Source organism: Bombina bombina, chromosome 5 (assembly GCF_027579735.1).
Source record: "Bombina bombina isolate aBomBom1 chromosome 5, aBomBom1.pri, whole genome shotgun sequence".
In the NCBI taxonomy this organism is placed as follows: domain Eukaryota; kingdom Metazoa; phylum Chordata; class Amphibia; order Anura; family Bombinatoridae; genus Bombina; species Bombina bombina.
The window spans coordinates 433,422,585-433,435,630 of record NC_069503.1 but is presented as its reverse complement, the minus strand read 5'-3'; the positions used below and the strand labels follow the sequence as shown (position 1 = coordinate 433,435,630).

Genomic DNA, 13,046 nt, shown 5'->3' with positions numbered 1-13,046 from the left:
GAGAGAGAGGGAAAGCAAAAGAAAGGGAGAGAGATCAAAAGAGGGGAGATAGAGAGAGCAAAATAGAGGGAGAGAGACAGCAAAAGAGAGGAGGGAGAAAGTGGAGAGAGAGAGCAAAAGAGAGGGGGGAGAGCGCAAAAGAGGGAAGAGAGAGAGAGCATAAGAGAGGGGAGAGAGAGAGCATAAGAGAGGGGGGAGAGAGAGCACAAGAGAGGGGAGAGAGAGAGAGTAAAATAGGGGGGTAAAGAGAGCAAAAGGGAGGGGGAGAGAGAGAGCAAAAGAGAGAGGGAGAGAGAGAGAGAGCAAAAGAGAGGGGAGATAGATAGCAACAGAGAGGGGGTAGAGAGAGCAAATGAGAGGGGGGATAGAAAGAGCAAAAGAGAGGGGGAGAGAGAAAGCAAAAGAGGGAGAGAGAGAGAGAGAGAGAGCAAGCAAAAGAGGGGGGATAGAGAGCAAAAGAGTGGGAGAGAGAGAGCAAAAGAGAGGGGGGAGAGAGCAAAAGAAAGGGGAGAGAGACAACAAAAGAGAGGGGGAGAGAGAGCAAAAGAGGGGGGATAGTGAGAGCAAAAGAGAGGGAGAGAGACAGCAAAAGAGAGGGAGAGAGACAGCAAGGGAGAGGGAGAGTAAAAGAAAGGGGAGAGAGAGATCAAAAGAGGGGAGATAGAGAGAGCAAAAGAAAGGGGGAGGTAGAGCAAAAGAAAGGGGGGAGAGAGAGATCAAAAGAGGGGATTTAGAGATAGCAAAAGAGAGGGAGAGACAGCAAAAGAGGGGGAGGAGAGCAAAAGAAAGGGGAGAGAGAGATCAAAAGAGGGGAGATAGAGAGAGCAAAAGAGAGGGAGAGAGACAGCAAAAGAGAGGGGGAGAAAGTGGAGAGAGAGAGCAAAAGAGAGGGGGGAGAGCACAAAAGAGGTAAGAGAGAGAGAGAGGGAGAGAGCATAAGAGAGGGAAGAGAGAGAGAGAGGGGAGAGAGAGCACAAGAGAGGGGGAGAGACACAGCAAAGAGAGGGGGAAAGAGAGCAAAAAAAAGTCGAGAGAGAGACCGCAAAAGAGAGGAGGGAAAGAGAGTTAAAGAAAGGGGAAAAAGAGAGCAAAAGAGAGGGGGGGATAGAGAGAGCAAAAGAGAGGAGGGAGAGAGAGAGCAAAAGAGGGGGATAGAGAGAGCAAAAAGGAAGCGGAGAGAAAGAGCAAAAGAGAGGGGGAGAGAGAGCAAAAGAGGGGGATAGAGAAAGCAAAAGAGGGGGGATAGAGAGAGCAAAAGAGAGGGAGAGAGAAAGCAAAAGAGAGGGGGGAGAGAGCAAAAGAAAGGGGGAGAGAGACAGCAAAAGAGAGGGGGAGAGAGGGCAAAAGAGGGGGGTAGTGAGAGTAAATGAGAGGGTGAGAGAGCAAAAGAGGGGGGATAGAGAGAGGAAGAGAGAGAGCAAAAGAGAGGGGGAGAGAGAGAGCTAAAGAGAGGGGGGAGTGCACAAAAGAGGGAGGAAAATAGAGGGGGGGAGAGAGAGAGAGCAAGGGGTGGAACCTTTGTATGGCAAAAATTGGCCTGTGTACACAGACTTTAGGACTAGTACATATATAAACACATAAATACACATGAATATACATATATACACACCTATACATATATACTACAAGCAAAAAGATTATAACTCACTGAAGGATCAGATGATGGTTAGCATTTTTTAGCAATAAAGTATTTTTAATTAAGGTATGTACATTGCTTATTAGATATAATGCTATAGCATTTAATATACTACAGTATAGTGTAAATATAACTTGTATATGCACTGGGAAACAAAAATATTGTGACTCACTTTATTGCTATATTCACTTTATTGCGGTGGTCTGGAACCAAACCCGCAATATCTCTGAGGTACGCCTGTATTTGTTTCCTTCCACAGATTTAATATTATAGTCAAACACCTTATTAATTGTAATTTTTGTTTTACAATTACCCTGTAAATCTTAAAGCTTGATGCCTTTTGATATTTAGACCTCTCATCCAAAATAATATTCACTCCCTTACATCACTGTGAGAATAATTACCATAAGAGACTGAAAAGGAAATGAAAGACTTAAGCAAATTAAATAATGATGAATAAAAATACGAAGAGAGGTAGAATGAAAACAGCAGACTCGCTCATTTTTCCTATCTTTATATATATAAATATATATAAATGTGTACTTCACAAAGGGACTTACATAGAACTAAATCAAACATTGTGTACCTTTTGTCCACCAATTCCATATGGCCCTGGCATGCCAGCTTCTCCAGTACATTTGCAAAGTATGCAGCAACATGTCTTCTCCGCAACACGGGACTGTGAAAAAAAGCATTATATTACAGATTCAACTATAATAACCATTTTACAGATCGGCTTATTGTTAGCATTACAGTAAATTTTACAAGGGGTTTCCTTTAATTTGTGGGTGGAAAACTGTTGTGAATGTCCCTGCTTTCTGTTTTGGGCTAAGCATAACTCACTGTAGATATGAAACTACTGTACACTGTTAATACACTTTAGCTGCCTTTTTTGTGAAGTTTATTGGTGTTAACGATGAATGTAGAAATGTAGCTAATCTCACATAGTTCCTCCAGGCTACTCTGTAGCACCTTCAAACCAATTGTCTCTGGGAATGTTTTAATGGTACACTACAGAATATGTTGCACCAGATTGGAAGTAATTCCTGCCCACCGTCTATTTGCAAGCTGAGGAATAACACAGATATCATTGCCAAGTGCACAAGGGAGTTCTCTTCTAGGCCAGAACTTATGACTTTAGTCCAACATACAGTACAGACACCATCGTAACAGCCTTTACAGCATCCATTGTATAGAATAAGCACTGCACTCCGACTTGAAGCCTGAACCTGATGAGATGCCACCCTCCTGTATCAATTAGACTTTATTTGTAGTGCCTGTACTTAAACAAATATGGGACTACAGGAGACTTAAAGGGACAGTCTACATCTTAGTCATCTTAAAGTTGTATCTTAGATTAAGCTGCAAATAGCCTCATGCACCCCTTTCTATATAGATATAGAAAGGGAAGCAGGAGACTATTTGCAACTTAATGTGAGGTAAGACTTTAATATGACTAAGGTGTAGACTTTCCCTTTAATGAACAGCAGCAAATACCTTGTACCCTATGTCTCAGGCAGAGAAATTACTGGACCCGATTTGGTGGTGCCCAATATGTGCTTAGGTAAGACTTGAGTCAGAGTCACTGACAAATTGGTCACTAAGGAGAAATCAGGGTTTATAACCCCATTTAGTTATGCACATTGCCATGAACAAAGCTCCAGCAACATATTAATTACAGATTGATTCACTCATTAAGGGAGTGCAGGAGTATACTTGGTCCTACCTCTATGATACCGCAATCTACAGACAAACATAAGAGTGGCATTTGTACAATAATGACAAGGTACTTTCCAAGATTCAAGCAGCAATAGTTACCATTAAATCTGACAGGCATCAAGTTTGGAGGGGAAAATCTTATTTTTAGCAAACTGAGGCCCAGAACACAATTGCAAGATTGCAATATTTTTACTGTGACCTTGCTTACGCAAGCTCACAGTAACTAATACTCCCTAACTGGGAACTCAAGCTTACATTACAAGTCCATGGTTAACTTAAACATTAATACAATTAATGCTAGAAATATTAACCGAAGTGAAAAGTCATTGTGATTACTTATACAGGACTTCAGAAACCACAAAACAAGCCTTTTAAGTTTTTTTTTTCCCACTATTTCAAGAACTTTGTACAAAGAACATTGATTTTGTGAATAGACAAAACACACTAATGCCACCAAATCGGGTCCAGTAATTTCTCTGCCTGAGACATAGGGTACAAGGTATTTGCTACTGTTCATTAAAGGGAAAGTCTACACCTTAGTCATATTAAAGTCTTACCTCACATTAAGTTGCAAATAGTCTCCTGCTTCCCTTTCTATATCTATATAGAAAGGGGTGCATGAGGCTATTTGCAGCTTAATCTAAGATAAAACTTTAAGATGACTAAGATGCTCAGAGCAGGCGGACAGGTTATGGAGCAGCGGTCTTTGTGACCGTTGCTTCATAACTGCTGTTTCCGGCGAGCCTGCAGGCTCGCCAGAAACATGGGGCATCAAGTTCCATTCGGATAGATAGGCCCCATTGGCTGAGCTTGCAGGAAGAATTTATCTCCATATTTATCCCTATATTTATACAAAATCATTGTCTCTCTGAATACACAGCAAGACCAGTATTTTGAAAGAACAATAAAAAAACAACTGTCCACTCCCACTCCACTGGGAGCTTGATTTCTTAAAAATTGTCTTGTTTACACAGCTTTTCTATAACCTGTACTTAACTATTGAGATTTACAGTGTAGGTGGGGGGGGGGGGATACAACAGTCAAAAACAGCTAGTTCAAATTAAATTAAATCAATGTAATACACTCCAGAGAGTAAAATAGTTAGTTGGGAACACAAAAAAAGGGGGAAAGAAAATCTCAGATTCATTAATGCTATTTTAGAAATTAAATTTTTTTGTGATGTGGTGACAATAACATATATTTTTGGAGGCTGTGAAATCAATGACGTTGGTGTAAGGTTTGTGTAACATTATTATTTAATCTATTTTTACTAGGGCATTATGGGTATACAGTTTATGTGTGTAGGCCTTGTAAACTACATTAAACTGTTGAATTTTCATTATGCTTTTTTCCCTAAGTTTTTTATTGTAAAAAAATTTGTATTTTTTAATTTGTGGTGGTTTTGGTTTAGAAACAAGACTAGTATAATATCTTGGATAAAAGAAAATTGACGTGGCTTTTTCTGGGCACAATAGTGAGTTTTGAAAAATTTCTCACACTGTAAAACGTTTTATGTAAAACTTGTTTTTTTTTTTAAAAAACTGCTGTACCAGCCAGAATTGTAAGAACATGATCTAAACATATGTAAATTACTATTGTCTTTTCAGAATGTACAACGTTATTGCTATATATACTTGTATTGTAGGGTACATTTATGCTGAATGATCATTGTATTAGCGATTGGCATTTGCATAAGGTATAAGTGGTAGGTTTCTGGTAAATTCATAATAGGAATCAACGTTTACTTTCAGCTCTGGCAACTTGGGCATGAGTGATACTAATGCTGTTACGAGAGAAAATAACATTCAGCTAGTAATATGAGCCCACAAATGCTCATGAAATATTAGCAGTATAAATTTCATTCAAGCACAATCTACACTAGTATAAGTAATTACATGGTTCGGTGTCTGCAACCAATTGAGCAAGAGCTAATCTGAGAGACAGAAGAATTATATATAGCCTTGCCCGTGGTCAGTATCAGAAGAGCTGTCCAGAACCAGAAGAATTAAACCAGAACTTAAACCAGGGTACATTTCCAGAGGTCTTTAGCCAATAAATCATTCTGTGGCTAGTATATTAGAAGAGGGGTCAAACAGGTTGCGTAAGCCAGAAACTTTGCCAAGATCAGGGCCAAGAAGGGAAGTTAGGAACAGGAATGCTTCAGTCTTCATACAAAATAAGCAATCACTGAATGGGAGTCGGAGATAACCTTTTAACACCTCCCATTCAGGCTTGGCCTAAAAACAATGCTTGGCTCACTTCTGATACGAGAGGTACAAAAATCACTAAACTTCGCGCACGCACTTCCAATGATGATATCCAGAAGACAGAAACACATCCAGGCAGCTGACCGTGCTAAGCTGACACTTACTGCAGCAGCTTCTCTGTTCCTAGTGGACCCGACCAGTCCAGTCAAGAAAACAGTGCACCCTCCAGTGCACTACACAGACCAATAGAAGGTAAGTACAGTGTAGTTCCTGTCATACCTTGAGACTCAACAGCTAGAAATCTTGCACAAAAGGATGCTACACTTGTAATCTAGGCCTGAATAAGCAGTGGAAAACTTCTTCCAGAACCTGCTATGGTAGAGACTTCATGTGATATTTCTGACCTCAGACCAAAAAATTGATTTAGCTTTCTTAGGGACATTGGATTACTATTGTAAAGTAATTCCCTCCAATAATACTTGAGACAAACCTTTAACAAAAAAAGTCTCTTCCCCAGAAATCCACAGATCAAAAGATTGGTTATGATTTAGGCCATTAAAAAGCTACAGCTCTACATTTATATTCAAGATTTTTCTGTGACTTGGGGCAACACAAAAACAAAATATACTGGGCTAGATTACAAGTGGGGCGCTAAGATAAGAACGCAATATTGAAAATTGCATCCGCGCTAACTTGCCTCCATATTACAAGTTCAAAGTAAACACGACTAGATTGTTGCAAACTAAATTTGCGCTTGTCAAGTTAGCACAACTTAAGTCATGTTAATGGTTAGGGCTAAATAAAAAGTTGCACCAAACACAACCTAAATACATTAAAACAAAGCTTTACACTCATATATACACTACATAATAAAAAGTATTCATAAATATTAAAAAGTTATAAGGGTTAAAAAGTGTAGTTATATGTGCATTTCTGTGTTTATATACTATATATATATATATATATATATATATATATATATACACACACACACTATATATATATATATATATATATATATATATATAGGTAGCCCTCAGTTTACGCCGGGGTTAGATTCCAGAAGGAATGGTTGTAAATCGAAACCGTTGTAAATTGAAACCCAGTTCACAATGTGAGTCAATGGGAAGTGAGGGAGTTAGGTTCCAGGCCCCTCTCAAAATTGTCATAAGTAACACCTTGTCATAAGTAACACCATAATGTTTGTTTACGCAGTAAGTGTACACTTGAGCTTTGAAATAGGCGGTATGTGATTGCTTATAGGAAGTACTCACCTCATTCTTTAACCCCATTATGTTGTGCATGCACACAGTCCCTGATATGTGAACGATTTAACAGTGAGATATGTATGTTTGTTTGTGAGTATGGGCTTCCCATTTATTTACCACACTGTTTTCTCACCAAACTGCTTTTTGAATGTAATATGCGTGTGAATATCAAATCGATCATTATTTTGAAGTTATTACTCTATATAAGTTGGATATGTATATAGATTTATTTTAATTATGGTTTCACATTTATATAGTGCTTCACTTTTGAATTTTTATCACTTGATCACTGAATCTTTATCACTTGATCATTGTATGTTGCAAACTAGTTGTTTAAAGCAATAATGATACTGTGTTTGGAGTGGTTGTCATGACTACCATTTTGGCGTTTTTTGTCTTAATTGGGGGGAGGGGTTATCACTTTGTTTGTCTTTGTATACTGCTTGTTTTGACATTTCACCTTTGTCTGAGGAAGGGGATACTTTGTCTCCGAAACGTTACATTAAATTTTTTTTTGGTGTTTGAAAAAGTCCAGTGAGTACAAGTTGGGACAGTATGGAAAATGCAAAAAAACAAACAAAAAGGGTCATTTGGAAATTCAATTCACCCTGTTCTATATTGAAGACACATTCGGCTAGATTACGAGTTGTGCCTTAAGGTAAAAAAGCAGCGTTAACAGGTCCTAACTCTGCTTTTTTACGCCCGCTGGTATTACGTCATTAAGGTTTAGGGTCATCGCACACTTCTTTGGCCTTATCGCAAAACGACTTACGTAAACTTTGTAAAGTCTTTTTTCTATGGGACTTCCATAGTGCCGGTATTACGAGTCTGTCCTGGGAGGCCAAAAAGTGAGCGGTACACCCTACCCTGTCAAGAGTCCTAACGCCTTTAAAAGTCAGTAGTTAAGAGTTTTATGGTATAACGCTGTAACATAAAACTCATAACTAAAGTGCTAAAAAGTACACTAACACCCATAAACTACCTATTAACCCCTAAACCGAGGCCCTCCCGCATCGCAAACACTAAAATTAAATTTTTAACCCCTAATCTGCCGCTCCGGACACGCCGTCACCTACATTATGTTTATGAACCCCTAATCTGCTGCCCCCAACATCCACGACACCTACATTATATTTATTAACCCCTAATCTGCCGCCCCCAATGTCGCCGCAACCTACCTACACTTATTAACCCCTAATCTGCCACCCTCAACGTCGCCACCACTATAATAAACATATTAACCACTAAACCGCCACACTCCCGCCTCGCAAACATTAGTTAAATATTATTAACCCCTAATCTGCTGTCCCTAACATCGACGTCACTTACCTACACTTATTAACCCCTAATCTGCCGCCCCCAACGTCGCCGCCACTATACTAAATTATTTTACCCCTAAACCTAAGTCTAACCCTAACCCTAACACCCCCTAACTTAAATATAATTACAGTAAATCTAAATAAAAATTCCTATCATTAACTAAATTATTCCTATTTAAAATTAAATACCTATAAAATAAACCCTAAGTTAGCTACAATATAACTAATAGTTACATTGTAGCTAGATTAGGTTTTTTTTTTATTTTACAGGCAAGTTTGTATTTATTTTAACTAGTTGGAATAGTTACTAAATAGTTATTAACTATTTAATAACTACCTAGCTAAAATAAATACAAAAGTACCTGTAAAATAAAACCTAACCTAAGTTACAATAACACCTAACACTACACTATAATTAAATACATTTACTAAATTAAATACAATTACCTAAATTAAATTAGCTAAAGTACGAAAAAACCCCAATAAATTACAGAAAATAGTAAACAAATTACAGATATTTAAACTAATTACACCTAATCTAATAGCCCTTTCAAAATTAAGCCCCCCCAAAATAAAAAAACCTAGCCTAAACTAAACTACCAATAGCCCTTAAAAGGGCCTTTTGTGGGGCATTGCCCCAAAGTAATCAGCTCTTTTACCTGTAAAAAAAAAATACAAACCCCCCCCAACAGTAAAACCCCCCACCCACACAAACAACCCCCCAAATAAAATACTATCTAAAAAAACCTAAGCTCCCCATTGCCCTGAAAAGGGCATTTGGATGGGCATTGCCCTTAAAAGGGCAGTTAGCTCTTTTGCAGGCCCAAACCCTAACCTAAAAATAAAATCCACCCAATACACCCTTAAAAAAACCTAACACTAACCCCCTGAAGATCGACTTACAGTTCTGAAGACCGGACATCCATCCTCAACGAAGCCGGGAGAAGTCTTCATCCAAGCCGGATAGTAGTGATATAGTGAAAAGAGGGTTGGCGCTTACTAAAAAATCCTGTATGCCTGGTGGATGGGGAAAACTACTCCTCCTCAGTAGTTTAGGTTGAGAACAATTGTAAGAGTTTGGATTTCCACTGGCGCTTATAAATTAAGCTAGGATTTATGCTACCATTATATGTGTAACTTATCTAAGTGAGATATTATAAGTGATTCTGATTTGTATCAGGTGAAAAAACAATAGTGTCTAAGTGTCTCAGACAACGGATATTTAGGATTTAAGTCCTATGTGTTGACTGGTATAAAATATTTTCTTAGGCCTAGATTTGGAGTTCGGCGGTAGCCGTCAAAACCAGCGTTAGAGGCTCCTAACGCTGGTTTTGGCCGCCCGCTGGTATTTGGAGTCAGTGATTAAAGGGTCTAACGCTCACTTTACAGCCGCGACTTTTCCATACCGCAGATCCCCCTACGCCATTTGCGTATCCTATCTTTTCAATGGGATCTTTCTAACGCTGGTATTTAGAGTCGTTTCTGAAGTGAGCGTTAGAGCTCTAACGACAAAATTCCAGCCGCCTGAAAAAAGCAGGAGTTAAGAGCTTTCTGGCTAACGCCGGTTTATAAAGCTCTTAACTACTGTACCCTAAAGTACACTAACACCCATAAACTACCTATGTACCCCTAAACCGAGGTCCCCCCACACCGCCGCCACTCGATTAAAAATTTTAACCCCTAATCTGCCGACCGCCACCTACGTTATATTTATGTACCCCTAATCTGCTGCCCCTAACATCGCCGACCCCTATATTATATTTATTAACCCCTAATCTGCCCCCCTCAACGTCGCCGACACCTGCCTACACTTATTAACCCCTAATCTGCCGAGCGGACCTGAGCGCTACTATAATAAAGATATTAACCCCTAACCCGCCTCACTAACCCTATCATAAATAGTATTAACCCCTAATCTGCCCTCCCTAACATCGCCGACACCTACCTTCAATTATTAACCCCTAAACTTCCGATCGGAGCTCACCGCTATTCTAATAAATGGATTAACCCCTAAAGCTAAGTCTAACCCTAACACTAACACCCCCCTAAATTAAATATAATTTACATCTAACGAAATTAATTAACTCTTATTAAATAACTTATTCCTATTTAAAGCTAAATACTTACCTGTAAAATAAATCCTAATATAGCTACAATATAAATTATAATTATATTATAGCTATTTTAGGATTAATATTTATTTTACAGGCAACTTTGTATTTATTTTAACCAGGTACAATAGCTATTAAATAGTTAAGAACTATTTAATAGTTACCTAGTTAAAATAATAACAAATTTACCTGTAAAATAAATCCTAACCTAAGTTATAATTAAACCTAACACTACCCTATCAATAAAATAATTAAATAAACTACCTACAATTACCTACAATTAACCTAACACTACACTATCAATAAATTAATTAAACACAATTGCTACAAATAAATACAATTAAATAAACTAGCTAAAGTACAAAAAATAAAAAAAGAACTAAGTTACAGAAAATAAAAAAATATTTACAAACATAATAAAAATATTACAACAATTTTAAACTAATTACACCTACTCTAAGCCCCCTAATAAAATAACAAAGCCCCCCAAAATAAAAAATTCCCTACCCTATTCTAAATTAAAAAAGTTACAAGCTCTTTTACCTTACCAGCCCTGAACAGGGCCCTTTGCGGGGCATGCCCCAAGAATTTCAGCTCTTTTGCCTGTAAAAAAAAACATACAATACCCCCCCCCAACATTACAACCCACCACCCACATACCCCTAATCTAACCCAAACCCCCCTTAAATAAACCTAACACTAAGCCCCTGAAGATCTTCCTACCTTGTCTTCACCATCCAGGTATCACCGATCCGTCCTGGCTCCAAGATCTTCATCCAACCCAAGCGGGGGTTGGCGATCCATAATCCGGTGCTCCAAAGTCTTCCTCCTATCCGGCAAGAAGAGGACATCCGGACCGGCAAACATCTTCTCCAAGCGGCATCTTCGATCTTCTTCCATCCGGTGCGGAGCGGGTCCATCTTGAAGCAGGCGACGCGGATCCATCCTCTTCTTCCGATGTCTCCCGACTAATGACGGTTCCTTTAAGGGACGTCATCCAAGATGGCGTCCCTCGAATTCCGATTGGCTGATAGGATTCTATCAGCCAATCGGAATTAAGGTAGGAATTTTCTGATTGGCTGATGGAATCAGCCAATCAGAATCAAGTTCAATCCGATTGGCTGATCCAATCAGCCAATCAGATTGAGCTCGCATTCTATTGGCTGTTCCGATCAGCCAATAGAATGCGAGCTCAATCTGATTGGCTGATGGGATCGGCCAATCGGATTGAACTTGATTCTGATTGGCTGATTCCATCAGCCAATCAGAAAATTCCTACCTTAATTCCGATTGGCTGATAGAATCCTATCAGCCAATCGGAATTCGAGGGACGCCATCTTGGATGACGTCCCTTAAAGGAACCGTCATTAGTCGGGAGACATCGGAAGAAGAGGATGGATCCGCGTCGCCTGCTTCAAGATGGACCCGCTCCGCACCGGATGGAAGAAGATCGAAGATGCCGCTTGGAGAAGATGTTTGCCGGTCCGGATGTCCTCTTCTTGCCGGATAGGAGGAAGACTTTGGAGCACCGGATTATGGATCGCCAACCCCCGCTTGGGTTGGATGAAGATCTTGGAGCCAGGACGGATCGGTGATACCTGGATGGTGAAGACAAGGTAGGAAGATCTTCAGGGGCTTAGTGTTAGGTTTATTTAAGGGGGGTTTGGGTTAGATTAGGGGTATGTGGGTGGTGGGTTGTAATGTTGGGGGGGGGTATTGTATGTTTTTTTTTACAGGCAAAAGAGCTGAAATTCTTGGGGCATGCCCCGCAAAGGGCCCTGTTCAGGGCTGGTAAGGTAAAAGAGCTTGTAACTTTTTTAATTTAGAATAGGGTAGGGAATTTTTTATTTTGGGGGGCTTTGTTATTTTATTAGGGGGCTTAGAGTAGGTGTAATTAGTTTAAAATTGTTGTAATATTTTTATTATGTTTGTAAATATTTTTTTATTTTCTGTAACTTAGTTCTTTTTTTATTTTTTGTACTTTAGCTAGTTTATTTAATTGTATTTATTTGTAGCAATTGTGTTTAATTAATTTATTGATAGTGTAGTGTTAGGTTAATTGTAGGTAATTGTAGGTAGTTTATTTAATTATTTTATTGATAGGGTAGTGTTAGGTTTAATTATAACTTAGGTTAGGATTTATTTTACAGGTAAATTTGTTATTATTTTAACTAGGTAACTATTAAATAGTTCTTAACTATTTAATAGCTATTGTACCTGGTTAAAATAAATACAAAGTTGCCTGTAAAATAAATATTAATCCTAAAATAGCTATAATATAATTATAATTTATATTGTAGCTATATTAGGATTTATTTTACAGGTAAGTATTTAGCTTTAAATAGGAATAAGTTATTTAATAAGAGTTAATTTATTTCGTTAGATAAAAATTATATTTAACTTAGGGGGGTGTTAGTGTTAGGGTTAGACTTAGCTTTAGGGGTTAATCCATTTATTAGAATAGCGGTGAGCTCCGATCGGAAGTTTAGGGGTTAATAATTGAAGGTAGGTGTCGGTGATGTTAGGGAGGGCAGATTAGGGGTTAATACTATTTATGATAGGGTTAGTGAGGCGAATTAGGGGTTAATAACTTTATTATAGTAGCGCTCAGGTCCGCTCGGCAGATTAGGGGTTAATAAGTGTAGGTAGGTGTCGGCGACGTTGTGGGGGGCAGATTAGGGGTTAATAAATATAATATAGGGGGCGGCGGTGTTAGGGGTAGCAGATTAGGGGTACATAGGGATAACGTAGGTGGCGGCGTTTTACGGAGCGGCAGATTAGGGGTT

At 38.8% G+C, this 13,046-nt stretch overlaps 1 protein-coding gene across 1 annotated transcript in view; it reads right to left on the bottom strand.

The window, feature by feature from the left end:
* The window catches only part of COL6A6 (collagen type VI alpha 6 chain), a 308,945-nt gene that overhangs the window by 197,925 nt on the left and 97,974 nt on the right, over positions 1-13,046 (bottom strand). Inside the window, exon 13 of the mRNA XM_053715748.1 lies at positions 2,223-2,315. Coding sequence (XP_053571723.1) covers positions 2,223-2,315 — 93 coding nt within the window. The remainder of the gene's footprint in view (positions 1-2,222; positions 2,316-13,046) is intronic.